This window comes from Mugil cephalus, chromosome 15, assembly GCF_022458985.1.
Source record: "Mugil cephalus isolate CIBA_MC_2020 chromosome 15, CIBA_Mcephalus_1.1, whole genome shotgun sequence".
Classification (NCBI taxonomy): domain Eukaryota; kingdom Metazoa; phylum Chordata; class Actinopteri; order Mugiliformes; family Mugilidae; genus Mugil; species Mugil cephalus.
In genome coordinates this window covers 6461242-6488582 of record NC_061784.1, presented here as the reverse complement: position 1 = coordinate 6488582, position 27341 = coordinate 6461242, and the positions used below count along the sequence as shown (strand labels likewise).

Genomic DNA, 27341 nt, shown 5'->3' with positions numbered 1-27341 from the left:
TGTCCTCTGCCACGTATTTGCTGTCTGCAATGGATCCATTGCTGCCAGTGCAACGGTTTTGTGATGGGATCCTGTCCAACAACTGGATGAGGTGGCTCTCTGTGTTGGCTTCAGGTTGTGTTCGTGTGTTGAGCATAGTCTGTGCATACAGCTGCAGGCAGACCGTGTGTGTGCCTGAGCTGCGTCCACAGGATACCGCAGTAGATGTCAGATGGTGTGTGTGTGTGCGTGTGTGTGTTCGTGTGTGTAGCGGTCGGAGCATCTTCTGGTTGTCAGCGATACACTTTAGGCTTTACCGCCACGTTGCTAAGGGAGAAGCATATTTATTGGGAGATGTCGGTGAAGGGTGAACAAGGAGGGAGTGGGGGAGGGATGAGACGGAGATGGGGAGAAACGTGAGCATGTGAAAGTGGGAGAGGGAGGTAGATGCGCATGCAGAGGGTGGAGCTTAGCATCAGGCAGTTCCCTCTTTCTCTCCGGCTTTCTCTTCTCGCAGTTTCCCCATCCTTCAGCCGTTGCTGCCGAGCCAAGAAGGCACATCTGCAGTGATTTGCTTTCCCCTCTGTTCTGAATCGACTGATCGAGTGGACGTCTGCTTGCGTTTGTACCTTTGCGGACTATCGCCCTCCATTTCCCAGCAGTGCAACAGGGGCTGTCTTCAGACACCAGCGTGCTCCTCTCATCTCTCTTCTGGGTGCGGTGGGGGGTGGGGGGGTGGGGTGGGATCCTGAATGAAAGTCGGTCTTGGCCTGTTGTCCCATAGCACCTCTTGAGAAGGGGAAGCGTACAAAAAGGTGGGGGGGAGTGGGGTGGCAGGCAGAGGGGTTCGGAGCAGACGAGGGGTGGAAAGGCTGGGAGAAGGATGGTTATGCCGGCTCCTCATGCTCTGGTCGTGCTGCTGCTCTACAGGCTGCGTGTCATTCAGGCAAAGTCCTGCCTTTCCTCGACATGAGCCTCGCAGGAAGGGTGTCCTGCTCCATGCTCAACTGCTTTGTAAGTCCACAGGCTTTTATTTTGGTGTCCATTTTCGATTTGTGATGGGTGTGTGTTAGAGCCCTCCCCTCCCTACCCCTACTTGTGTGTGTTCCTGCCTTCCAGTCAGTGGGGGATGGGGGGTGGGGGTGTTGGTCGGCACACGTGAGCAGCGCTGCAGTTATTAAGAAATAACACTGAATCTGTGCAAATAATTCAGTTACCTCAGTGTCTTTTCCGACATAAGATGATGACAAGCAATTTTATTGCAGTCATCATTCATCTCGGTGGCCAGATTTGAGTTGCCAGTATGTTGATTGGCAGCGAGGAGAGAGGCAGTCTGTTAAGAGACGGATGAGTGAAATGTTTGTGCTGTTGACAGTGAGTACATTGTGCACTCATTACTGAAGCCTCAGACCAGTGAAGAGTGGAGGACTTACTGTACATTAGGTTAGGAAGAAGTATAGGAGGTAAACTGACATAGAGCAGGTGTTTGTCCTGGTTTGCATCTTGAGATAGTAGGTCGACTGTTTGGGATCAAGACAGGATGGTCTCAGCCTTGTCTCTGTGAGTCTAAATTTGCTCACGGTTCACATGTCCACCTCTGACCTTTCAGCGATGTCCACAGTCCTCTGTCTGTGCCCATCAGCTCAAGTTTCCTTTTCATCTAAACACTAAATTCCTTCGTAATCACAGGCCTGTTAGGAGCCTCCTAAATATATGATTGAACTTCATACTTGAAGGGCTGATAAAACCAGCAGCTGGTAACTGGGTCAAGATTTATTATTGTAAAAAGAAAAAAAACACCCAACTGAAATAACATGAGGTAGAAAGGAAATTCTTAAAGCTCTGTTTTGCCAGCACATACTAAAACTATGTAAACATCTGTACTCTCAGTATAACACATCATTACAATTTAAACTAGACTCCAGCCTTTGTTTGTTCTACGTGGTTATATTGTAAGCTAACGGCTAACCGTAGCACCACAGCACGTTCACAGTGGCAGTTCATTCATTCTGATGTTTACCATAGTTCCCATATTTTCATCTTATTTCACAATGCTAGCATAGTAACATTACTTAATTAGTAGTAAATACAAATCACAACCAAAGCTGAACTAAATGTGGCCAGTTTTGCAGGTATATAACAGTGGTTAATTACAAATGTCCATATGCTGATGGCACTAGATAGAAATTTAAAGGATGAATAAATTAATTACGATCCTTCCCTTCACTGTTGTTGTATGAGAGAGTTTGCTCAAAACTTTAGAAGTGAATCTTATGGTACTGAAAACACATGTGTGGATCACCACAACAAGCTGGCGTCATCCTCTGGGAAACATGAATGTCTGTACTTTTTTTAGCTATTCATGCAGTAGTTGTAGTTTTTCAGTCTCAGCTAACGTGGTGGGCGGCATTTTCAAGACACAAAGTTACAGCTACTTCTTGAAGCCACTATTTCTGATGTATTTTTCTCTTTTTGGCATCATATAATGTCATATTAATAGACCGTATTCAGTATAACCTTTTTTTTGAACAGAACATGCCAATAACATTGAAACTCTGTAGTTTCCCTCTCATTGTTGAAGTTAGCAGGTGGATCAGGGAGAGTGCAGCTGCTGGCCCCCATCCTCCTTTGTCTGTGAACATACGTGGCCGAGTGTTACACAATTTATGATCTCTCTTTAATATGTCTGTGGTGCAGCTGAGTCGGCACTTCTTGTCCTGCGTCAGTGTCTGTATAATTTAGTATCCCCCCCTCTGTTACCTAAATGGATCACAGCTTTGTCAGTCTTCTTGTGACGAAAAGGCTGCAGTGTTTTCGTCATCACCGCCGTTGTTGTGATCCAACAATAGAAATGTATCTTCAATTACAGCTGCAACACGCTGTTTATCTCCCTCTGTGAATGCTGTCTGCACTAAATGGAGACATAAAACCCTAATTGAATTGGTTAAGATTTTTCCATGACTCAGAATCTATTTTATGCACTAGCTAAATGAATCAGCAGTGTAAGAAAAGCCAAAAGCTTTTTATGGATATTCTTTAGGCTGTATACTACCATGTTGGCACCAGACATGGACTTGGTGGAAGTCATAGCGCTCTGTCTCACATCAAGGCAACAATAAGAAGTTTTTGTCTCACCTTTTTCCATGCTTGTGTTTTAGTGCTTGTTATAATGCTTTGAGAGGGCGTTTATCATCTGCCAGTTCATAACAGTAGCTCATGTTTGAACAGTCTTTGACTCTTTCAGGTGAATTCTGCTTACTTAAAGAATGCTGTGCTCCTCTCCATTTTTCCCGGTACTTGGAGTACAGCCCAGTAACAACACTAAAATGGGATTGATCGTTTGGAACATGGTGGTCTATGACCATAATAGTCCGAGACGAGACATGCAGGAAGATAAATGCATTTGAAGACGTTCGTCTTTCTCTGCCATCTTTGCTCTCACTCCCTAACTATTTAAATAGAATTTTTGTCTTTTTTTTTTTTTTTGCTTTTTATCTATTTCCTCCATGCTAACTCACTCCTAACTACTTAACATTTTATTTTGGGTCATCCCCTTACATTTCAGACGTGCCAAGCTGTGTCTGCCTCGTTTAATAAGTGAAACGCTAGGCAGTTAAAAGCAGACATAAGACACATATTCAGGAGGTCACCTCTGTAGTGGTTCTCTAATCTGCACAACTCTAGGACAAAGCCCCTGTCAGATTAAGTAAATAATCTGGTGAGTAAGGGCAGCAAATTTTTACCAAAAGCTTTAGAGAGAAAGGGACTGCCTCTAAAAAAGAGGTTGTCGTAACCATGGCAACCAGACACTTGTTCATGGACACCGTGCTCCTTTTGCTCAGTCGATCTACCTATTGCACCTTTATGATGTCACGCTTCCTATTGCGCTCATATTTCCATTCATGTCCATCCCTGCAAGACCGCCTTTTATGCATCTTTGCCAGACAGGCTCAATCTTATTTCAGTGCATCAAACAGGCCCTGTGTTTTATTCCAACCACATACTATACACACTACTAATCTGCTATGTCATGGCTGTCTATTCGGCTACTACAGTAGCTGATACTGTTTTGGCTGTACATGTCACCACAATGCTTCGTGTGTTATGAGCTCTGACACTGATAAATGCATGGAGGCGTATGTGTGTTTGCGCGCATGTCTGTCAGTGCCAGCTTTTTGGTTGCTGGTTGGACTAAGGAGGGGGAGGGTGCACAGGCCCACAGCAGTGACGAAGCAAAAACGTGTCGGGCACAGGACAAGCTGTGCTCCATCTTTGTGAGTCGTTCGGAAGTGAGAGCATTTCTCTTTTCCTTTAATCTTCTCTAAGCTGATTGTCTGGTTGTGGGCACTGGCCAAAAAATAGAAAAAGGAAAAAAAAAAGCAGAAGTGCTTCTCTGCTTGCATTTGTTTTTAAATGTAATAACTTTTAAGGCCAGTTTCTAATGAAGTGTTGTTCATGGAATCGAAATCTCAAAGCTGCGTGCAGGGGATCTTTCAGTTTCTTTCAGTTGTTTACCAGTTATACCTACACTACCAGTCTAAAGTTTGGGCACACCTTCTCATTAAATTCAAAGACAGGGTGTGTCCAAACGTTTGACTGGTAGTTGATGTCTTTGCCTTTAATGCACGTCAATGCATCTGTCGCCACCTGAAATTTTCTTTTTGTAAGAAAAACTTTTTGGAGTGTAGAACCTGGTTTGTTATGAAGCAATACAGCATCTATTGTACTTGTAGTTTCTTTTAAAGTACACTGCGTTCTCACTTAGGAGAATGCAACGTCAGGGCTGCTCTATAAGAGACTAAATGATGCCAAGTATGTATGTACTATGTACTAGCACAAGGCCAGGGACAAACACAAAGAACTGGATGGATTATTGACGTAGGACATATGTGAGTGTATGAGACAAAACTGAATGCATGCGCCTCTTAACTGATTGGCATTGAATTTCTTAGGGGAGGTTCTATTATAGTAGCATCTGCAGTAATTTATCATGGCTGTCCTGCGCACCACAGCAAACATTATTCTAAAAGAAAACGATTCTGTGCCAAGATGGCAGGCTGGTGGTTCAGGCTGCCTGTCAATGATGAGTCAGATCAGGCTATGACGGCCTGAACCCCTCTGACCAATGGCCGCTGCCACGGTCCACTTATTCACAGGTAAAAATAAGTAAAAAATGTGATGGACTGCGTCCTTATCAGTCTGATGGAGACTGACTCATGTTATTAGTAGGAGAGAACTTAGGAGAAGTTGGGATGGAAACGAGATGGTTAAGCTAGTGACATGCTCCGTAAGAAGCAAGAAATTTGTTCTTGCTCCCGCAAGACCATGAAAAAAGTTGGTTCTGACCAGGTGATTTAGTGTTGAACTCATAGGGAAGTCCTCATGGGGCCCTTTACTCCAGCATACATCAAACACACTAAGCATTGTGGGAGATGTGGGAGGTGGACGTCATGTCCGTCAAATGATGCTGTTCATTCAGCACAGACCCACACACAGTATGGAAATCTCGACCTGGGGGAGATTAGTGGCCACACTGCTAATATTGGCATCAGAGAGGTCACAGAGTGGCCACTAGCATTTCCTAATTCCTGACCAATCACAGAGGACACACCACAAGAAACGGTTGTTGAGGATTTTACAAGGAGATTTGTTGGAAAGCTACGGTGATATTACTCCAATCATATTATCAAATATGATGAATGACAAATGTTCAGCAATGCAGCTAGCAGTCACTCATAAAACAATACTGTATTAACAATAAATAATGAGTTTTCTAATTTAAAATCAGAAATACAGTACAGTGGGTCTTCCCAGCAGGTGTGCTCCTATTAATATTTTTTTCCCTTTTTCCTCTTTTTGCTTTTTTTCACTTTGTACGCATTGTGTGAATATGGCATTGTCCTCGAAAGAAGCCTCCACTCCACCTTCACCCTGAGTGTGTCTGATACAGAGATGGAAACTCACCATCAGCATGAACATAAAGGCATCATTTGGAGTCAATGGAGCCAACCATAATACCAGAAAGCTCTTAACACCGGTTGATGTTTTAGGGAGTCTAGACATCTCGGTTGGAGATGATACCCACCTCAGTGGCTCCCATAACAATCGCCATTATTGCAATTTATCATGTAGAAGTAGCAGATGTGCTGCCTTTGAGTACTAACTTATCATGTTAATTCATGCTGCACATAGACTGCCCACACCTATAATAGGTTATCATTGCAAACATAGCAGCAGCAAAGGGTTCTCCATCTCAGGATCCCTAGGATCTTGACATCTGTGCTTGTGTCTATCTAGACCTGCAGCAAAGCACTGTTTTAATTATTTACAGAATTCAAAAAATGAAACAGCATAGCTGCTATGAGCTGGGAGGCACATCTCGTATAGAGCTAGCCTCTTCAATCATGCTCATCTGATGCCCTATTCTAGTTTATTCATTCTCTGGTGAGAAAGTCATGGAACTATTCATGTATTTGAAAACAAGAACAGCCATCTGTCTGACCTTTGTCATTTTGTCATTTTGTTTGCTTTCATCACTTCAGTTTCTTTTGAACCTGAGTGTCAAATTGATCTTATCTTATTTATTATCTTATAAAATAAAAACTAGACTGACTTGCAGCCAACCATTGGCCACCGTTTGACTATTGATGTGGTGTGTCACAGCCTTTAGATCTGCTTGCTTTTGTAATTTGGCTATTAAATGTTTAACTTAAATGCAGGAGGAAGATTAGGGAATCATAGTTTTTTTCAAAACACAGCATATTTTTTGACACAGCAATTAGTAGTTAAGGATACATTTTGAGAACAGGAGTGTTTGTCATGTGAGTCATGTTTTTGCCTATAGATGTGGTTTTTGTCACGCAGGCTGAAAGCTAATGCTTTGACTGTTGTATGATCTATGATGGCTATTCCTTTTAAAATCAGGTGGTGACATGATGGTGACTTATGCAGGAGGGATTGTCACACTATGTCCATCTGTTACCAGTAAGATCAGTGGGTGGTCTTCTTATCGTGTGGTTTAATTACCGGCTTGGGCCTTTGGATGATACATGTAATGGCTGTAAACATGGCAGGAGTTCTGCATGGTCGGACATCAGGGGTTCCCCACTATAATCTATGAACTTTTCTTGTGTCCTTTATCCTGGAATGAATCAAGATTAATTGGATGTGGTCCACAGAAATAAACCTTCCAGTCAGTACTCACTTCTGTTTTCATATATTTATTTTAATAAATAACCAATGTAACATATACATCTATTTCAGTTATCAGTCATAATGTTTCTGCCTGAGTGCACTTTTCCCCTAACACAAAGAACATTCGACAAAGAAAAAAACACATTAACATGTAGGGAGTGAGATGTTACCCTCGTGTATTAGTCCAAGTCTGGCCTGCGTGGTAGTATATATGTGAAATAAACAAGTCCCTGTTGCAGTTGACCTCAGCTGTCCTTTCTCTATCCACCAAATGTCCATTGTGATGTCCGTCCCCATGTTCAAAGTCAGACTCTCCGGTTAAAGACATTTTTTCGTGAGGGCCTTTTTGCTCACCACTAACAAAATACTAAACAAATATTTGCCTCTCTGTGGCCATACTTCAGACGTGAATCAATAAAACAATATTTTACTTTCCAAATGCAGGTGACTTTCAAAAAGGTCTTGTAGTGCATTATGTATTCCCTTCCAATAGGTTTTAATAGTATGATAGTCCCAAAAAACATGATAATGATTTGCATTTGTATTCCCACAATGTAAAGTATGCAGAATGTGTATCATTTGCGCACCACTTGGTAATTGCTATATCTTCTTCTAATTTGTATTTCTATTAGTTTTATCTGTTTTGAAGTGCAATAACATACGGACGCACTCAGATTGAGAGGCTAAAGCCTGGAGGGCAGCAAAGGTAGTAACTCAGTCACTCACAGAAGTGATAGAAATAGGCTGGATGTCATATGGGGAAGCACATTCATGTATATGTCATAGCAGAAGATTGGAAACTGCATTATATTACACATACCCTTGTCACATACTGTACAAGAGGGATTTATACACTATGTAAGTGACACAACAGCTATGATCAAGACAAGGAAACCAGTATAAATGCACTTTATGCATATATTTGAAATTCTGAGGTGACAAACATATTGCTCCTTTTGTAGAACCTTTATTATAGGTGTAGCTATTTCAGATTGGGTGCTAGAAAATGAAGGGCATGTGCATGTCCTTCAACGTCATCATGTGATTACTTTCTGTCCAGGGATTGAAGTATGACCTGATGAAAGTGTTTGCTCTGTCTGAGAGGGGCACTGGCACCCTAAGCTGCAAGGACAGAGCCGACTGCCCTTTCTGTTCCTCCTTTTGTTCCCATCTCTGCCGCTTCTTAGGCTGTAGCGGTCTAATTTTAGCCAGCCGTCCATTAGAACAAGTGTGAACTTGATAAGTCATGTAGTGGTTTATTATTAGCAACCCCTTGAAATGTTTATGTTAAATGGATTCTCTTAAACGTCTCCTGTGATTATGCATACATTTAACTGGCTGTCAGAAGTGACCCTCGCATGGAATTATTTGAATACCGTAAGTAGATAATGTCGGCACATGACTCGTGGCCTTGTGTGTGATTTTACCTTTGTTTACACAAGACTGTGACACCCAGTCACAAAGTCTGCTGATTTTTGGTGCCCAGTGTTATCTATTATTGGCACATGCTGAACCTATCGCCACAGTGCCAAGGTAAATGCAATATAAGTATGAATGAGTTGCATCGCTATTTATCAGTAAAGGAAGTAAACATTTTAAAATGGAGGAATTGTTTTCCTCTTGTAGTCAATTTTTAATCTCCTGTGTGATGTCTGTGGGTCAACAGGATGAGGTTGTAAAATTTCGCCTGGCATGTGCGTAACATCAGACATGAACCGCTGTAATAAACTCTAATTACAAGGACAGTCAGAGAGTATGAACTTTGGCTTTAACTTTTGGGTCAATATTTTATGGGGCTGTGATCTTTAAACCGTAAATCTTCTTTTTTGTTTTTCAAACTGAGCCTCACGTAGAGCTCCGTGCTAAATCATGACACGAGCATTCATCCGTCCTCGTCTGCTTTGTGCTCGCGTCTGACAGGGTGAAGAGGGGCCTCCCAGTCTGGAGTACATCAAGGCCAAGGACCTGTTCCCCCAGAAGGAGCTGGTGAAGGAGGATGAAAGCCTTCAGGTGAGCTGACAACCACTCCTCTACAGCACAGTCCAGTCTGCTTTGACACCCAGCAACATGTCAATGGATTAGACCGCCAGGAGATGGTGACAAGACCAAGCATGTTTCTTCCAGATCATGACCTCATGTTCAGTCTTGACTCCTGATATAACATGAGGTTGCTCCTCTGAAACACCCTCTCCCTGATGCGTGGAGCATGTAGAGCAGCATCCTATGTTTGCCAAGGTATTACAGCAGGGGTTACAACTTGGCAGGCCCGACACTGAGGAAGACATGAGGACTGTGGCCTGGAAAATAATTAATTTCACTGCCTTTGTTCTGCCACCCTTTATCAGCACCACAGTGTAAAGTTAATTAGGCAACTTGGACGATAACAAAACATTTGCATTTGAATGCAGCTGCTATCCACACACACAGGGGATTAAAAAATCATTATTTATTGGAGATTTATGTAGAATTGTGTAACCATATTTAGATAAGAAATGAGTTTATGCAAAGTCTTAAAGAGAACAAAAGGAGGCCTCTGAATGCTGGGAGTTGAAAACGTTGACACAGCTTTTGTGTGTAATGTGCGAAACGGCTGATGAATGTGTAACTGCAGTGTCGCACAGTTCACATGCGAAACTTCACACAAAACTCACTGCTGACTCTAAGTCACGTTTAAATCCATATTTTAACTATAAAATGTATTAATATCCTAATACTGCACTGACAGACAGGGTTATTTTAACAGGACTGACCAATTACTGTAGAAGGCCATGTTCAGATGTGGTATCACATTCATCCTGGGGGATCTGATCACAAGTGCTCTATAAATGTGTGACACATCCACAATGGATTGAGAAAGCATTTGAAATCTGATGACACAGGTTACAGGGATAGATCTCATGTTTGACTTACTCTAATCAACATCTGTTTAGAAAACTCCTCGCTCAGTTGATAACTCACATCGACACTAAATGCAGTTAATTTTGTTTTTGTCGAGAGAAGCATGTGGAAGGGCTTTGAAGAGGAACTCGCCCTTCTGTAGACTTTTCCATTTCTGCTTGCTGGTTTTCTGCTGGCTTTCTTTCTTAGTTTCTTTTGAGATTTGGGGATTTGAGTGTATCCCAGCCCTCTGCAGGATAAAATGTGTTACTACAGCCACACTTATGGTGTTGCTGCTGCAGCTTCCTGGTTTCTACTACTAAAAAAATACTAAAAAATGTAGGATGTTGCAATGAATTTACATGAATGGGTTATTAACATATTCATGTGTCAGACCTACGTTATATCTGCTGCGAACAGATCAATAGTGACATTATGGGCGCTTGTTTGTCTGAGCGATGTTTGGGTTTCTAAAATAACTAATGTCATGGCAGAGATGAGAAATGACTTTACATGTGTACTTTCAGTGAGGGGAGACAATTCACTGTCTCACACCTCACACACACACACTGGCAACAAAGCATGGTTCAAGATCCGATCACAGGTGGTCACTCTGATTCGATCTCCCAGGACATGAGTTATTTTCAAGTCTGAACAGGACTAAAGTACAGCGTGTGTATAGGAAATCCACTTTCCCAAACTGCTCCGAGTCACTGCAAAGAATAAATAAACAGAGCACTTTAAAGGCTTTTAGGTCACTTTAGTGAGAAGGATTTGTAAATCTGCTCCGTGGTGCAGGTGCCAGTAGCAAGCTGTGATGGGCAACTTGTGTTGCTCTCAGATGTTCAGTTTGCACTCTCTGGCTGTCTGGTGGTTAATGGAGCTGAGCATCATGTGTCTGGAGAACTGGACAAAAGAAAGGGAGGGAGGAGGGATATGCCTGGTCTGGGGTCACTATCTTTCTTTTGTGCGTCTCAACTGAAGCATTATTCCACTTGGTTTTCAATCGACTGCAGGGAGCATGAGCCTGTCCAACAGGGTTTTTCCTGATGAAATCTCTCTGTGCACTTGGCAATTGTTCTCATTGCATAATTTCTATGCAGCTACACTCTTATACCTCACTTCCCCTCCCCCTGCATTCACACATGCTGTCACACATTGTGTCTCGGGTGTTGTGCTTTTCTTTGTGTGCGGGCACTCCCACAATTATTTCACTGACAGCTGATTTTTCTAACCACAGCGTCGCTGCAAGCAAATAACAGGCATTCCCCGCCATGTTTAATACGCTGCTGCCTTTCATCCTTTGTGCGTGCAAGCCTTGGTGCATGCTTGCAGTTGTGCATTTTCAAACGAGTGTGTTCTCTCAGGCAGGCTGCTTGAACCGGAAGTCACGACTCATAAGTCAGAGAATGTTATTCACGGCTCTTTCTGCTCAGCCTCCCTCCCTCTCTCTCTCTCTCTTCTGTATTTCTGCTGCTGAAAGCTTTGTAGAGAAAACGTGACACAGTATCTTCCGCTGCACTTGCTGGCTTGCCGGCTCCCAGTGACTCATGCACCTAGTTTTAGAGCACAGCTTGTTTAATGCATCCCCCAGTCTGTAGAGCATGTTAACTATAGCACTCTCAGCAGGACATGGTAGGTCTCTTCCACAGTAGAGACGAACACAGACTTAGAAGCTGCATGCTCTCGTTTCTACGATTGTTGAGGGAATGTTTAATGTAACTTGGCCACATTCCCTCGCTCTTGCACACGGATCTCGTTCTTTCTGATTAAGCTTTCCTCTTTTCTGTCCTCCTCTAGTACAGTGAAACAGTATCTACAGATTTTACAGCACAGTCAGAGTTTTCGGCTCTGTGTGGGTGCCAGCTCTGTTTGAACTTCTGTCACTTTGAGGCTGGCAGAGTTGCATTTGAAGTATTTCTAAATGCATGCGAAGATTTTAAATATTCCACAAGTCCTAGTGCTAGGTGCCAGGGGGCTGCAGGCTATATTTGGCTCTGTTGGTGTCTGAGTGCAGAGTAATACGTGCTCCATTTCCCAGGTTAAGCTGCACTCTTTTCCCCTCATTATGCTTTCTGTCTGGACTGATGCTCATTTTTAGTCAGAGATGAGCCACAGCAGGTGCAGTGTTCTGTGGACCAACAGTCATAAACAATGTGATGAACTAAATGCTTTTAACAGTAGCATTAATTTTCTAAGAGTTTGTGTTTTGTTTAATTTGCAGTATTGTATGTGTTGTGTCTCGGTAAAAAGTCTGTCAGAGTAGAGGTGTTTTAAGAGTCTAACAGACACTTCCAGCTTAGGTGCTCTTTGCACTAAGGCTGTGCATCTTACTGTAATCCCCCATCTGCCCTGCTGCATGCTTTCCTTCAACATGCACTACTGGGTCCTCCTCTATGTGACTCAGCAGTGCATGCTAATGCAGAATGAGGTAACGTTGTCTCTAAGCAACGCTGTTGTCCTCACTACTGCAACTAAACACTGCAATTCGTGGAAGTTAATCACAGCAACCAGAATGAAAATCTGCGGATGCAGCAACAGAAGATTAGAGGTGATCACTAAGATTGAAGTGTGGAGCCCTGTACTTTACCTTCACTGTATTTTATCTTCTTCCTGCTTAATGGCATTCTTAAAAGACATTACAGTTTACTGCATAGTAAGGAAGCTATAGTAATCAGTAGACATTTACAGAGTGATAAGTCTGAAACTGGTTAAAAGCTTTAGCTTCTAAATTGAAACATCTTTTAGAAGTTGGCAAATGAAGCCATGTGTCCCATCCACTCAGCCGGCTTTAAAAGATAATGCCCGACCTGAATGAAATGAAAAATGTTCTATTAACTTCTGTTGGGAACCAATTACCTTAATGGAGGGGTCTCGGTGCAGTCAAAGCCAGGGCTTGGCCATGGCTGTAATAAAATGGGTACAAGACAGAATGTTAATGGACAGTTTGGGTTCCCTCACTCTACCATCAACAGTCTCCCTCCCAGCCCTGCCTCTTGTCTGCCTGCTCATTCAGGCTCACCAACAAGCTCTCTGTGCTCACAAAGGTTCTTCTGTAAAACTACTATGTGCTAATTGGACAGCTACACATGCACACTGTTTCTCATGTTTCACTTTTTCGCATGTCTGTAGCGTGAGTTTGACAGGACGATGTGGGTGTGAACTCTCAGTGCAGATGTTAATGAGACCTTTTGTGGCACTTTCTAATTATTTTTTCGTTGGGGATTTTGTGCCCCTAATAGGCCTGTAGCAGGGACAGACATATGAGAGAGAGGGGGGGGGGTGACAGGGAAAGAAAGTGGCTGGACTTGAACTGGCTCCACCGCACTGAGGACTGGAGCCTCAATTTGTGGATCTCAGTTGAAATATAAGGTTGTCTGTCTTTTTTTTCATTTTTTTATTTTATCCAGTGTATCTCGGCGTGTACTCTATGTACAGATGCTTGGGGGTCCTGCACAATGAATCCCACTGACTCCCCAAATTTTCCAGTTTCCAATAAAGTTTAAGTTGTGCAGAGTTTTTATTCCTGCAAAAATAGTGAGCTTCGTGTTCAGTTCAGTGTTAAGTGGCTAATGTTAGCATCTCGACTCAAGTGTGGAACATGTCAGTGTTTGTAATGTCAGTAAGCATACATTATTCATGAACATATGCATTTAGTACAGGCTACTGTTGTTTCCCAAATACAAAGAGTTACCGTGTTTTGTATGGAAATCTTCAATAATTGTCACAATGTATATGTTTTTGTGTGTCTGCAGGTGCCATTCCCAGTTCTTCAGGGGGAAGGGGTGGAATATCTTGGCCGAGCTGATGAAGCCATCATTGCCATTTCTAACTACCGGCTCCACATCAAGTTCAAAGACTCTGTCATCAACGTGAGTCCACGTCTCAGACAGTAAACATACAGAAAAAGCACAACTTGTCTTTTCAGTGTAAAATTCTGCTGCTTTGCCACACCACTACGGAAACCAATAGAAATAGAGTAGGGTAACTGTTTAGTTTGGACACACATAATTTTTCCTTTCCCCCATATAAATTTTATTAACACATAATTCTGCTAACGAGGTAAATAAGCCCACAAAAATTTTACATGGGGTCCCCGTAAAGTGTTTCAGTCGTAGTCCAGCGTACTTGGAATCAAGTTGTTTGTACCACAGGAGTAGCGGACCCTCTGATCCTCACACGGGAGAGGTTTAATGTGACATCCAGGCTCCGAAGGCCCGGCCCCCACTGGCACTGGTGTCCACCAGCCCCGCTGCTGCTGACGTCAGGCCTTGCTCAAACACAAACAGGCCAATTGTGTGCATTCATTGGCAGAGAAATTCCTCCTTCCTCCAAAACCCCTGTCATCTTTTCCACAAGGATTTAGCTTCTGGAAACGATGATGGGTTTCGCGAATGGGGGAGGAGGTGAGGGTTGATCACCAGGACGCTCAGGTCGCCTCTTCACTTTCACTTACTTTAGCAGAGAGCTCAGACGTCACCAGCGAAGAGTTCCTCTCCAGATGATTTCCTACTGGGCAGGCAGCCTCCTGCCTTGACCCCAGCAGCTCATACGAACACTGTATGAAGGCCGACAAGCCGCAGCCTCTTACCCACACTCCCTTTCACAACTCACCCTCGTACTTCTAAGCTGTTTTCTTGCCCTTTGCTCTTGTCTATGTTTGTCTTTCTTTCCATGATTTCCATTTGGCTTGGTCATGTGCTGCAAGTAGTACACTGTGTGATCCCCTCAGTTATCTTTCATCTTGTAGCCTTTCTGTTGTTTTTCCTTTTAACTCTTCATTTCCCCATGTCTCCTGAATCTTTTTGGTTTAATAGTTTTTGTTTTTTTCATTTCCTCCTGTCTTGTGTCTTCCCTCCCTCCTTCTCTCTGTGTGCTCCATGGTGTCACTGTGTTTTAGACCTTCCCAGGTGTGGACAATGAGATATCTGTGAGTACCATATGATAAAACGCCTCCCTCTGCTCCAGTCTAGACGGCTTAATCATTCAGCTCTTCTTCACACTACACGATTATAATGCACTGAGGACAAATTGTAATGTACGTTCAGCTGAGTGGTAACTCTGGATTTATAATTTTCTGTGAAAGCCCTTGCTAAATTATTGTGGTGCCCTTGAGCCTTAAAAACAAGCACTAGTCATTTCCTTTTTTATATATATATACAAGGTACACACAGTGTTGTTGAATAAAGGTTGGTCCTCAAGTGAAGTTGCGTGGGTGAGTTTGTAAACCTTGACATCGCTTTCACTAACACCTCAGGCTGCAGCCACTTCTAAAAGGTTCAAAAGCAGGATAAGTAAGAGTATTGTGGCTGTTGTTTGTTACCAGAACAGACATCTGGAGACAAACTTTGTTACTGAAGAGGCCTTCTCCTCCTCTGCAGTGAGCTGTACTTAGGCTGCACTTTGAAGTATCCAGCCTGGATTCAGTCCATGCTAGACCAGAGGGTGGTACCTTCTTTGCAGATGTCCTGTATATTGACAGCGGCCCGTCAAGCTGAGTCCACATGTCCTCTGTCTCCCCCTACAGGTGCCTCTCAGGCTCATAGAAGGTGTGGAGAGCAGAGATATGTTCCAGCTGCACATCATCTGCAAAGACTCTAAAGTTGTCAGGTAAGGAGAGCAGCTCAGTCATTTACAGATTAACAGGGTTACTGACAGCCAAAGTAAACACGGCACTGTAAATGAATAATTCAATAGTTCAGTAGGGCTCAGCCATTAGGAGGCAATTTATATGACCCACTGCAATGCTTAACCGCCGGTCAATATATCCATTGGTTGTTACAAGTCTTGATTATAGTGGCGTTTAGTGTATAGAAATTTACATATTAGATTTTTGTGTTTTTGATGAAACACTTGATTTTCAGGAGCATTACTGCATTCCAATTTTTTTTTTTACTAAACATTGAATATTACAGTGTTTTCTTTGCAGTGCATTTAGAGGTTTAGAGGCCAGAGTGTGTTTCGCAGATTGAAACTACAGCGGTTGTTACTTGTATTTTCTTACTTACTGCTGATTATGCCTCCTGGCATGTAGGGTAGCAAGGTAGTTACTTGATTTCCTTTAATTAATGTAACTTCTAGTCAACTATTATATTGTGAAAGCTGAGTCGACACCGTTGATGATCTCACTGAAAGTAGAAAGTAAATCTTTGCAACAATGAATAGATATGTACATATGCTACATATGTAGCACATGAATGGTCTGTTCTTACCATAGCATCTAGTCTATTTCAAATTGAATTTCATCACATATTAGTCTACTTGTTTGTGCAACCCTTAGTAGGTCGGTACTACAAAGGAAAGGCTCGCTTTCATTTCACAGCAGGTTGAAATTCTCAGTGGAGACTTCAGTTACTTAGCAGCAGATGTACCAGCAACTTCTTGCTCCTTCATCATTACACCGCCATATTATTAACCCTGATTAAAGGCTGGAAAATTACTGAACATCTGATATTTATTTCCCCAGTCTTGGATGCAAAGTTGTAAAGAGGTGTTTAGTTGGTGAATCTGTCTAATTTCCACTATCTCCACAGATGCCACTTTGCAACGTTCAAGCAGTGCCAGGAGTGGGTCAAGCGTCTGAACAGGGCCACAGCCCACCCATCCCGGCTGGAGGATCTGTTCGCCCTGGCTTATCACGCGTGGTGTCTGGGAGGAAACGCTGATGATGAAGACCAGCATGTTCATCTCTGTCGTCCAGGTTCGCACAGCTTTACTCTGACGTTTAAGAACAAGTCGTGGAGTCATTCTTTTTCAAATAATATCCCGTTTCCATGTTCTGTGTCTGAAGGTGATCATGTACGTCAGAGAATGGAAATGGAAGTCAAGAGGATGGGCTTCGATACACAGAACGTGTGGAGAGTATCCGACATAAACTGTAACTACAAGTAAGTCACCGATGCTTTACTGTAAATAGCTTGTCCCTAGTGTCCTGTATGTAGTACTAGTAGCATAGCATGCTGTGATAGTATCATGAGGAGTGTTAAGAAAGGGAATGGTGGGTGGCAGAGCTTCAGAGAGATTTTTCAGGGCTGGAATCGGGCCAGATTAGAAACAGTGTCACCATAAAGTGACCAAACTGAACAGAATGTGAGCATTTTGGCACCTCTCAACACTATGTGTCAGAAGACTGCTTTAAAGGTGGGTCTGATTATGTGATTTCAAAGTGGCTCCAAATGTGCAGGAGGCTCATCTTGTAAGTAAACCAGTGATGACTGTCAGTACATCAGCGGCAGATGGTGTACAAGAAAGGTTCGCAGCCAATACTGCATATTTCTACAATCTAAACAGATAGAGACTAAAAGTAAACCAAAGAATAACAAGAACAACAGTATCCAAAAATATAAACCCCTTTTCACCCATGGTCATAACTTGCTGCCATTAGAGAAATCTCTCCCCAGATTTAGTCTTTTTGACACACACACGCTACAGACGTATTTTCTCAAGCAACAGTATATTATACCTAATGAATGTGTGAGTGTGTGTACCTGTATATCATCATCTCCTTCTCTGTCTGGGCAAATAAAAGCTACAAAAAAGTGGTTCTGCTCAGAGGCTCCTAGGGAGCACATCCTGCTGGGGGAGACAGACACACAGGACAACTGGCTAATTAAACAAGCAGCAGCCTGCTGAGGCCCATGACTCAGCACAGACTTTCACTTTCCCTCATACACACACACACAATCTGTCTCTCCTTTCTCGGTCTGCGAATAGAAATTGAAGAAACTATCGTGAGAGAACGAGGAGATCAGAGACAGATGGAGTTAGGCAGTAGCTCTGTGTCAAAGTTTAGTGATGCTGCAGTGACCCTGAAAACAGGAAGATGCCTGAGAATGTGTGTTTGCAGCAGCTCAAGAACGGTTTAGTCTCTCTCCATTGAGACAATCCGAAGTCGTCCTCTAAAATCCTCCTTTTCTTCCTGTAGGCTGTGCTCCAGCTACCCACAGAAGCTCCTGGTTCCAATCTGGATCACTGACAAGGAGCTGGAGAGTGTGGCTTCCTTCAGATCCTGGAAGAGGATCCCTGTGGTGGTTTACAGGTACGCACGTCATCACATGTTTTATACAGGTTGTATTTGTAATGTTTCCATCTATTTTTGCGTTTACTCACTGCATAACCTTGTTTTTCAGGCACCAGAAGAACGGGGCAGTGATCGCCCGTTGCAGCCAACCTGAGATCAGCTGGTGGGGGTGGAGGAACACGGATGACGAGTACCTGGTGACGTCCATCGCTAAGGCCTGTCAGACGGACACCGCAGCCAAGGGTGCACCGGTCTGCCGACAACGTGGGGAAGCTCCCGACTCTTCTGATAGTGATTTTGGTAAATCTGTTATTTGAGCTTGTGTATGAGGATCCATGTATGTGGCAGGAAATCAATTTGATTATTCACATCATTTTCCTTACTGCTAAAATGATAATAATAAACGTAAATACCAAGCGATGCAGTGATAATGTATGCACCCAACTGTAGTGTATATAGTATCCATTAATGTTATTACTTTTTAATTAGTCTGATATCCAGAACAACAGGCTGAAAAGTAAGTGGCAGATCAACACTGATCAAGTGCAGAGAGAGTTAAATTCCTGACTCAGAGTAACTACTTGTCTCTCTCCATGGTATCTGTTGAAAACAGGTCTCTTTGCTTGTGATTGTCACCAATAGTAACGTAGAGAAAATAATTTGCGAAGTTCCTAATTGAGTCAGTTTCTGTTTGTCATGTTCACAGTTCTTCCCTGACTCCGTCCTTCTCCTTATATGCCTCTGTTCCCTTCCTCTCCCCAGCAGGTCGATTCCAGTAACACTGTCCTCTCATCACAATAAAAATCTTATTTCCGTCTCCCGGCCTGTCTCCCCAGACTCCTCTCTGACTGGTGTCTCCGGCTGCGACGACAACACTGTGCCACAGAAGCTGCTGATTCTGGATGCTCGCTCATACACTGCTGCAGTGGCCAACCGAGCCAAGGGCGGGGGCTGCGAATGTGAAGGTTAGTGTGATCAGACAGCCTGTGACGCTCCTGAATGACGTTTTTAATCATCTATGAAAACGTCGTCCCGAGTGTGTGTGGTTCAGAAATAACGTAGGACTTCTTAATACTTTCACAATTCAGCTCCATGGTACTTTTCATTAGTTTTTTTGTGTTACAGCGTGCATAGTCTGCTTTTGTTAACCTCATTGCCAGAAACCGATTTTGATAAGAAGCTCTGATAAACCCACGGCCTCCACAGAGCAAACCTAGTAACAAGCTGTTTAGTGTCAAACGTCCAGCTGAGGAGTCTGATATTTTTTTTGGAAACAATGAGAAACTAAACACTCCTAAATGGAGAGTGAATATATTGGTCCCAGTTCTGTCGGGTATCCAGTAGTCTGACTCACCGGATGGATACAGTTGAGAGATAAAACCTGCCATCGGCTCCGTATTTCATTTGGCGCTTGTTCTCCTTCCTGCCTGTGTTTTACTGTTTTCAGAAATCCCCCTCTCTATGGGAAACAACCTCCCCCTACATTATCTATCTTACAGGCATGTTAGATGCCTTTTCACACGGTTGTTGTCGTCAGTCACCGTTTTATATGGCCACATAATGCCACAGTGACACTGACTTGATCACTGTTCCACTCACGCAAATTTCTTCAGTTTTGAGCCACATGCAACTAAAAAGTCACATGTGGTTGGTGAGCTCCTGCAGAGCTGGAGTATTGATCTTAGCATTTAATAGTCCAGTTTGAAGAATGAAATGGGATGAAAAGCATCAGTGGCTGCCCTTTTAAAGATGGGGTTTGATGTTTACAGAACTCATATGAAGATGTAAACACTAAAACTACTAATGTTCCTTGGTGCTTTTGTATCTTACAAGAAAAACATTGTCTCTGACATATGTCCTTCAGCAGAGTTTGTTTGTTTTTATTTAGAGTACTACCCCAACTGTGAGGTAATGTTCATGGGTATGGCCAACATCCACGCCATCCGAAACAGCTTCCAGGCTCTCAGGACCGTCTGCAGTCAGATCCCGGACCCAGGAAAGTAAGTCTGTTTGACCTTTCCCTCTGAGCGGCTCTGTCCTTGATTGCACCCCCCCCCCCTCTTTTTTAATGGCTTAACCCAACGGTAAGGCAACACCACATAGAGATGGGAACGTTGCCACGGCCTAGTCTCATTCCTGCTGTGCTGGCCAGCTGTCTGTCTGCACATCACCGGTGCCTACGTGCGTTGAGGGTTTCTGTTTGTTTTCCACTATTTACATGTACTATGATTTCTGTGAGCGAGCTGTGTGTTTTACATCTGCGGCTGTGTGTGTACCACATGATGGGTTGTATGTACAGTGCGTAGGTTATAACCCAGCTGCTCTGATGTCACATGTTATTTTAAGGCAAGTTGTCATTCTAATGCGTAACAATGCAGAGAGGTTCCAGAGATATCGGGCACAGCCTCCCCGTCCTTCACCTAGTGTAACCCAAGCTGATGTATCTATTCAGTATCTGGGCTCTTGATCACATCACTTGAGGGCTTTACATTGCCTAATCAGCATTCTCGTTTCCAGCTGGCTTTCAGCACTTGAGAGCACTCGGTGGCTGCAGCACCTGTCTGTAATGCTGAAGGCAGCCACGCTGGTGTGCTCGGCAGTGGAGCGGGAAGGCCGTCCTGTCCTGGTGCACTGTTCAGATGGGTGGGACCGCACACCCCAGATCGTAGCCCTCGCCAAGGTCCTACTGGACCCCTACTACAGGACATTAGAGGTGAGCGGCATGGTTTATGTCTTTTTTTTTTATTAGATTCATTTTGTTTTAGCGTAGTTTGCTAACTAACACGTCATCCGCAGGGTTTCCAGGTGCTTGTGGAGACTGAGTGGTTGGATTATGGCCATAAGTTTGGGGATCGGTGCGGCCACCAGGAGAACGCTGATGATGTGAGCGAGCAGTGTCCCGTCTTCCTGCAGTGGCTGGACTGTGTTCATCAGCTACTCAAGCAGTTCCCCTGTCTGTTTGAATTCAATGAGGCCTTCCTGGTAGGTGGCTGTTCATCACTCTATACCTGTATCCGTTCTTTTCTTTTTTTATAATAAATGCGTATACATTTGTCACCAACCCACCAAAAATATTTAGCCACACGTGTTAGAAATATAAATCAGGTATAAGACAGAAATGACAGAGTGAGAAACACTATATGTTGTTGCTGCTATAAATGCTGTTGATATGTCGTCCTCGCAGGTCAAATTGGTGCAGCACACATACTCGTGTCTTTACGGGACATTTCTGTGTAACAACGCTCGCGAGAGGGAGGCGAAGAACATCTACAAACGCACCTGCTCCGTCTGGTCCCTGCTTCGCACTGGAAACAAGAACTTCCAGAACTTCCTCTACATCCCCAGTCATGATATGGTACCGTCCCGTTTGTACAGTATTACCTCTGCTTTTGTAGTAGAATTACCACTTTAGTTGGTGAGGGGTAAAATGATTTGCTGAAGGGAACAATGTTTTAGCACCATAGCAAACATTTCCATATCTCTTGTTTTTGATCCTGAACTGAATCACTGGTTTGATTAATGCATAGTATGACTCTAGTTTTAACTTTCAAACTTTAATGTCACAAAACACATGATCAAATCTATGCTATGTACAAAAAATAGAAGATACACAGCACTAATATAGTAACACATGCTGTCATTACTTTATATTGACATTGTGGGATTGTCACTTGTGTGTCTGCTAGGTGCTGCAGCCAGTCTGCCATACTCGAGCACTACAGCTGTGGACAGCTGTGTACCTGCCCACCTCCTCCCCCTGCACTGCTGTGGATGATTCTGTGGAGCTCTACCTCCCCCCATGTGTCACAGGAGATGAGCTCACCTCCCGTTCCCTGGACAGGTTTGTTTGATGTTAATCTGATCTGTACATACCGTTCTCAGTAGTTCCTGACAGGAGATGTATATTGAGTCAAAATTCAAGATCCCTTGTGTTACAGAGACTGTGTTACAGTGCCCTCTAGGGTCCCAAAAGGTGAACTGTCATTATCTATCATTGGCATTTCTCCACAAATCCTAATGTCCTTCTGATTTCCAGACTTCCCAAGACTCGCTCCATGGACAACCTGGTGTCAGCCTTTGAGAACGGGGTTCCCCTGACACGTACGTCCAGCGACCCCAATCTTAATAAGCACTGCCAGGAGGGTCGCTCTGCACTGGAGCCTTCACCTGCCATGGAAGAAACCTCTGATGACAGTCCTGATGAAGCCCTATCTGACCCTGGAGTGGACAGCGATGAGAGACCGTGTGTAGATCAGAGTCCCCCTAAGTCTCCAGATGGTGTCCCAGGTGCAGAGTTCTCTGAAGACACACCAGAAGAGCCCTGTCTTACCACGCAGCCCCTGCCCTCTCTGCCCCTCCCCCCTGTCCCTCTGAGTAAGGACGTAACACTCGCTCTCACTGCCTTCTCCACTCCGGTCCTCCAGCAAGCTTTGCCTCAGATCACAAATCCTCCACTCCCACCACCTCCTCTGGAGGCTGAGAGCCCCTGTAGGACTGCCGAGAGTAGCACGTCACCCACTCATGAATCAGAGCCGTGCTTACCTCTCCCCTGTAAGAGCGCCCAACCTGCAGCCAACACGCCCACCTCGCTGCTCAACGGACACACTGACGGCGTAGCGAACGGCCTCCCAGAATCTGACAACCTGCTGGCTCTGAAGCAGCTAACACCGCTCCTTCCTATGGAGGACTCCACTGAGACTCTCACAGGTGAGGGAGAGCTCCCCCCCGCCTTGCCTTCCACAGAGACCCCGGATCTTCCCCAGAATCACGTAAATGACGTGGAGCAGCCGGAGTCGCCGCCGCTGCAGGTTCAAGCTCAGAAGGAGAAAGAAGACACGAGGACAGAGGTAGTTAAAGGAAGGGAGCGCGTGGCACCGGTAGCAGCAGCTCCTGTAGACTGCACTCAGGTAGCAGCTCGTCATCTCATCTCCCAGAGCCAGCTCACAAACCTGTCTCTGTTCGGCTCCCACTGGGAGAGCGTCCAAGGTCTGGTCCAGTCCGCCTACAACAGCGCCAGTCATTCTGGCGTCAGCCGGGCCCTGCAGAGCCGCAAACTTGCCAGTAAACTCCTCCGGGCGCAAGGCTTCCCCATCGCCAACGGTTCCCAGTGCTGTCGCAGGGAGGCTCTTTGCTGCCCCAGCAGCCCTCTGCAGCCTGGATGGCTGTCCGCCGTCAGGAGTACAGGCTACACCGGCCTGTGTGGACCCGCCGCCGCTGCCCTCAACAGCTACTCCCTAGCAGGCCACCAGCTCCTGCCGGCGTCGTATTCCTCACCCTCCGCCTCCAGCTCCCCTCCTCCGCCCCAGGCCCCAGCCTACCTGGATGACGACGGGCTGCCGGTGCCAATGGACGCCGTGCAGCAGAGGCTGCGACAGATCGAAGCCGGTTACAAGCAGGAGGTGGAGGTGCTGCGGCAGCAGGTGCGAACGCTGCAGATGAGACTGGAGAGTAAACAGTACGGCTCCCCGCCCTCAGAGCCAGACATCGATTATGAGGATGACATTGTGAGTACCTTTTTCGCAGAGAGGACATTAATGTCAGCAGCGCAGTGCTGGAAGCGTTTGTCTGTCTCCTGTTCTCACTCTGTTCTCTGTGGTCCAGACATGTCTGCGGGAGTCAGACAACAGCAACGAGGAGGATTCTCTGTCCACCCACAGCGAGGACCGTCTGTCCGAGGGCAGCTGGGATCGAGTGGAGCGCAAGGACACAGAGGTCAGTTTCATCACCTAATAAACAGCTCGCGTCTCCACTTCCTCCCCCTTTTCCTTCCCTTCACTTGCACGGCCAGGAGCTCCTCTTAATATCACACACTGTTCTAATAGATGTCCGTCTGTGTGTGTAGGTCACGAGGTGGGTGCCCGACCACATGGCCTCCCATTGTTTCAACTGTGACTGTGAGTTCTGGATAGCCAAGAGACGTCACCACTGCAGGTTGGGCTTCACCGTGGTTTTCTTACATGAATTAGTACAAAAACAAAGAATCTGTCTATAAATCACATTTCCTCACTAATGAGAAAGATACAGGGGAAACATATCGGGTGTTTTAATGGCATGGGACTTTTCTTCATTTTGTCCACAAACACTGACTGAACAACATGACTGGGGAGCTAATATGCACTGCCCTAGATCCACATTAGAGGAAGGAGCTGTCTCCTTATTTTTAAGTAGCTGAATAAATCTCACATCTAATGTTCCTTTCAAGTGCTTGCTGACTAGCTGACACGTAAGCCTCCAGGAGAGGCTCCCCTAACCCTTATATGCTGAGAATAGCTTGTTTATTTCTGCAGATACTGCTGCGTTTCATCAATGTCATCCATGCTGGTTGTCTGGGACATGTTTTCACAGTCTATTAATTGAAAATCATTTATTTTATTTATTAAATCTCTCAATTTTAAACAACACACAATAATAAAGTAAAAGTGTGTAACCATGAATGAAAGAATGTGAATTATGGAAAAGCTTTACTCACGCTTATATTATATTCAAAGAAGATACGTTTGTTTGCTTTGTTAGCAGAAAGCAAATAAGCACATTTTTAGCAGTTTAGCAGGTTTGTACATTTACTAATGAAGCTAATCAGATCCACTTATCAGTTGTCTATGAGAGTGTATAATTTCCCTTTAAACACTTTCTGTGTTTTGCAGATTCCATTCCTCTTTGCACTCGGTTTTTCAGCATTAAGCTGCCAAAGCAGCTCGCTGCATTTAGAAGGCACATTTTCTCCTTATTTGCATTTTCTAGGCAATGACCCAAGCTTAGTTTTACAATCAAAAGCTGCAGTTAAGATACCTCCCCAAGAAACTCAGACATCTGACCTAAACAGGGAAATAAAATTATAACTCTGGTCAATAATTATGCAATACACATACAGTACATATATAGGCTACTAAATGATATCACTACAAGTAACTGTAATTAAATGTTCAGTCTCTCACTCATTCACATTTCTTTAGTCTGTGACTGAGTAAAGGCCTTATTGAGAATATAATTTACTCCAGGAACCTTCTTCTTTGTTTTTATTTTGGGCTAGTTTGTGTTTCATTTCATTCTGCCCTTTTTTTTTGAATGAAATGCTCTAAAGAATAATTTGTCTACGTGCTCTCTGTTTTCAGGAACTGTGGTAATGTGTTCTGTAAAGACTGTTGTCATCTGAAGCTGCCCATCCCGGACCAGCAGCTGTATGACCCAGTGTTGGTCTGCAACACCTGCCACGACCAACTGCTGGAGTGCCGCACCCGCGAGATCCGCAGCCAGCAGCTCAAAAAGGCCATCGCCACAGCCTCCAGCTGAGAGAGACGGCGTGTAGCGTGTCACGCCTCGGCTCTGTCCTGCTCATTTTGGGACTCTCTGAGTCCTGTTGTAACCCCAATCTGCTGTAGTTTTGGCTGCGGGGGCCTGGGGGGGACGTGGAAGAATTGTTACTCTTTGGAGGCTCGGTTTTGAAGCGGAGATGCACTGAGAGACTGGAAGGTCTGAGTCCGAGGCAGGTGGTGGTGGTGGTGGTGGTGGCGGCGGGGTTTCTGCTGAACAAACCCCATGTATTCAAAGACATCTTCAGCCTGGAGCGCTGCAGCGACCTGCTGCCTCCACGCGGCTCGGTCCTCTCGCGGCGCCCTCTCCGAGACACATCTCCATTCACCTTTACTACCAAACACCTGCACCCTCCTGACAAACACCATCTCGCACTTCAGAGGACAATCTCTCACCCTTCCACGTGTCGGGGACTCCAAAGCCTTTACCTGTACTACTGGAGGCTTTCAACTTAAAAAGAAAAGAATTGCTGCTACAGTATTTAAAAGTCTAATTTTGTATTCTTATTTTGTGCACTACTAGCTGTCGTGTCTTTGAGGGAATTTGAGACCAAACTTGAGCAAAAGGGAGAAATCTGCTGTTTACTTTGCCACTGCATCTTTTTTTTTTTTTTCTTTTTTTTCTTGGAGCCTGAATGTAACATGTAATGGGTAACTGGATCGAGTTTATGTTCATGTGCGCATTTGGTGGGTCGTATATATGTTCATTGCTGCAATGTTCTCAAAAATGATGTATATGCACAGTCAATGTGGTTCTGTCTTTATCGATGCTTTTCTCCAGTGTAGCCATGTTGCAACATTCGACGCTCTGAGAGGTGTGTGGACGGACTGACGCTGCACGGTGTGTTCGTTTAGTGCGAAGAGGACTGTGGGAGATGGCATGTTTTAGCAAAGTCTTCTTCTGAGGTGGGAAAGTAGTTTGGAGGTATCGTTGGTTTTCTGTGATGTGACTGCGGGAACTTCTTGAAGGCTTCTGTTGAGATTTTTGTGATTGAATGGCTCAGTGTCCGCACAAAGCTTGACGTCCATCAGACTGATGAAACTTTCTCAAATTGTCAAGTGGCAGTGCAGACCGCTCGGATAAAGACTGAACAGAGTGCTTGGCGTTTTTTTTGTTCTGTTGGGGGAGTTTGGCCGAAGTCCCCTTTTTAAAAAAAAAAAATGTGTTTGTGTCTACTGGTTGTTCTTGAGACAATAGTGCCATATTTTGTTTTTGTCTATTTTTGAAGCCTTTTTCTTTCTGATGGATGCAGCAGGTTTCTAATTGGCCACCTCTCGGTATGTTTTAATGGTACAGATAGCTGCTTAATAACACTGAGACGACTAAAGATTAACGATGGTTTCATAACGAGGCTGACCATGTCGATAGATGATTGGATATCACTGAATTAATTAACCTCCGTGATTATCCATCGTCTAACATTTGGGATTTTTTTGCACGGTGTTTATGAAGTCAAAATCTTTCCGAGGAGCTCAAAAATGTAACATACATAGTTATCTGATCCGTAGTGGTGGCTAAAACCTGTCACTTAATGAGTAATTGTTGTAAAGAAATGCACTGTAAAAGTTAAATCCCATGGGTTAAAATAAAAGATCATATCATGCATCAGTTCTCTTGTTCTGTCATTTAATTGTAGTTCTGGAAAATCAGTCAAAGGCACCAATCATTTCTTGTAGCTTTATATCAAAATATCAAAAGTAGGGTCTGCAAATCAGGTACATGGTGCTGAAAAGAGAGGATGATAAACTACAAGTACATTTGTTAAGCAAACACAAAATGCAGTTTTTAAATGAAGGGGAAACACAATCAAAACCTACATAGCCATCCTTTAGATCCCCTTCGGGGATCAATACAGTATCATTTCTTTTTTTTAATTAATTTATCAGTATGATAAAATAAAAGGATGTGATAAAATGAGTTGGTTACCTCTCAGAAGCTGAAGGGATCCAGCTTTTTTCCC

At 44.1% G+C, this 27341-nt stretch overlaps 1 protein-coding gene across 9 annotated transcripts in view; it reads left to right on the top strand.

Annotated features, from left to right (window-relative positions):
* The window catches only part of mtmr4 (myotubularin related protein 4), a 38823-nt gene extending 11834 nt beyond the window's left edge, over window positions 1–26989 (top strand). For 4 of the 9 annotated variants that reach the window (XM_047606903.1, XM_047606898.1, XM_047606905.1 and 1 more), the window contains exons 3-19: window positions 9094–9183; window positions 13806–13922; window positions 14951–14980; window positions 15578–15660; window positions 16584–16937; window positions 17975–18088; window positions 18180–18370; window positions 18907–19035; window positions 19959–20070; window positions 20588–20783; window positions 20867–21052; window positions 21255–21425; window positions 21757–21911; window positions 22107–23574; window positions 23672–23782; window positions 23913–24001; window positions 25183–26989. In XM_047606903.1, coding sequence (XP_047462859.1) covers window positions 9094–9183; window positions 13806–13922; window positions 14951–14980; window positions 15578–15660; window positions 16584–16937; window positions 17975–18088; window positions 18180–18370; window positions 18907–19035; window positions 19959–20070; window positions 20588–20783; window positions 20867–21052; window positions 21255–21425; window positions 21757–21911; window positions 22107–23574; window positions 23672–23782; window positions 23913–24001; window positions 25183–25360 — 3774 coding nt within the window. In that variant the 3' untranslated portion in view covers window positions 25361–26989. Of the gene's footprint in view, window positions 1–815; window positions 994–9093; window positions 9184–13805; window positions 13923–14950; window positions 14981–15577; window positions 15661–16583; window positions 16938–17974; window positions 18089–18179; window positions 18371–18906; window positions 19036–19958; window positions 20071–20587; window positions 20784–20866; window positions 21053–21254; window positions 21426–21756; window positions 21912–22106; window positions 23575–23671; window positions 23783–23912; window positions 24002–25182 lie in introns of those variants that run through there. The other 5 variants (XM_047606901.1, XM_047606900.1, XM_047606907.1 and 2 more) reach the window with 5 other exon arrangements.
* Window positions 26990–27341: the final 352 nt, after the last annotated feature.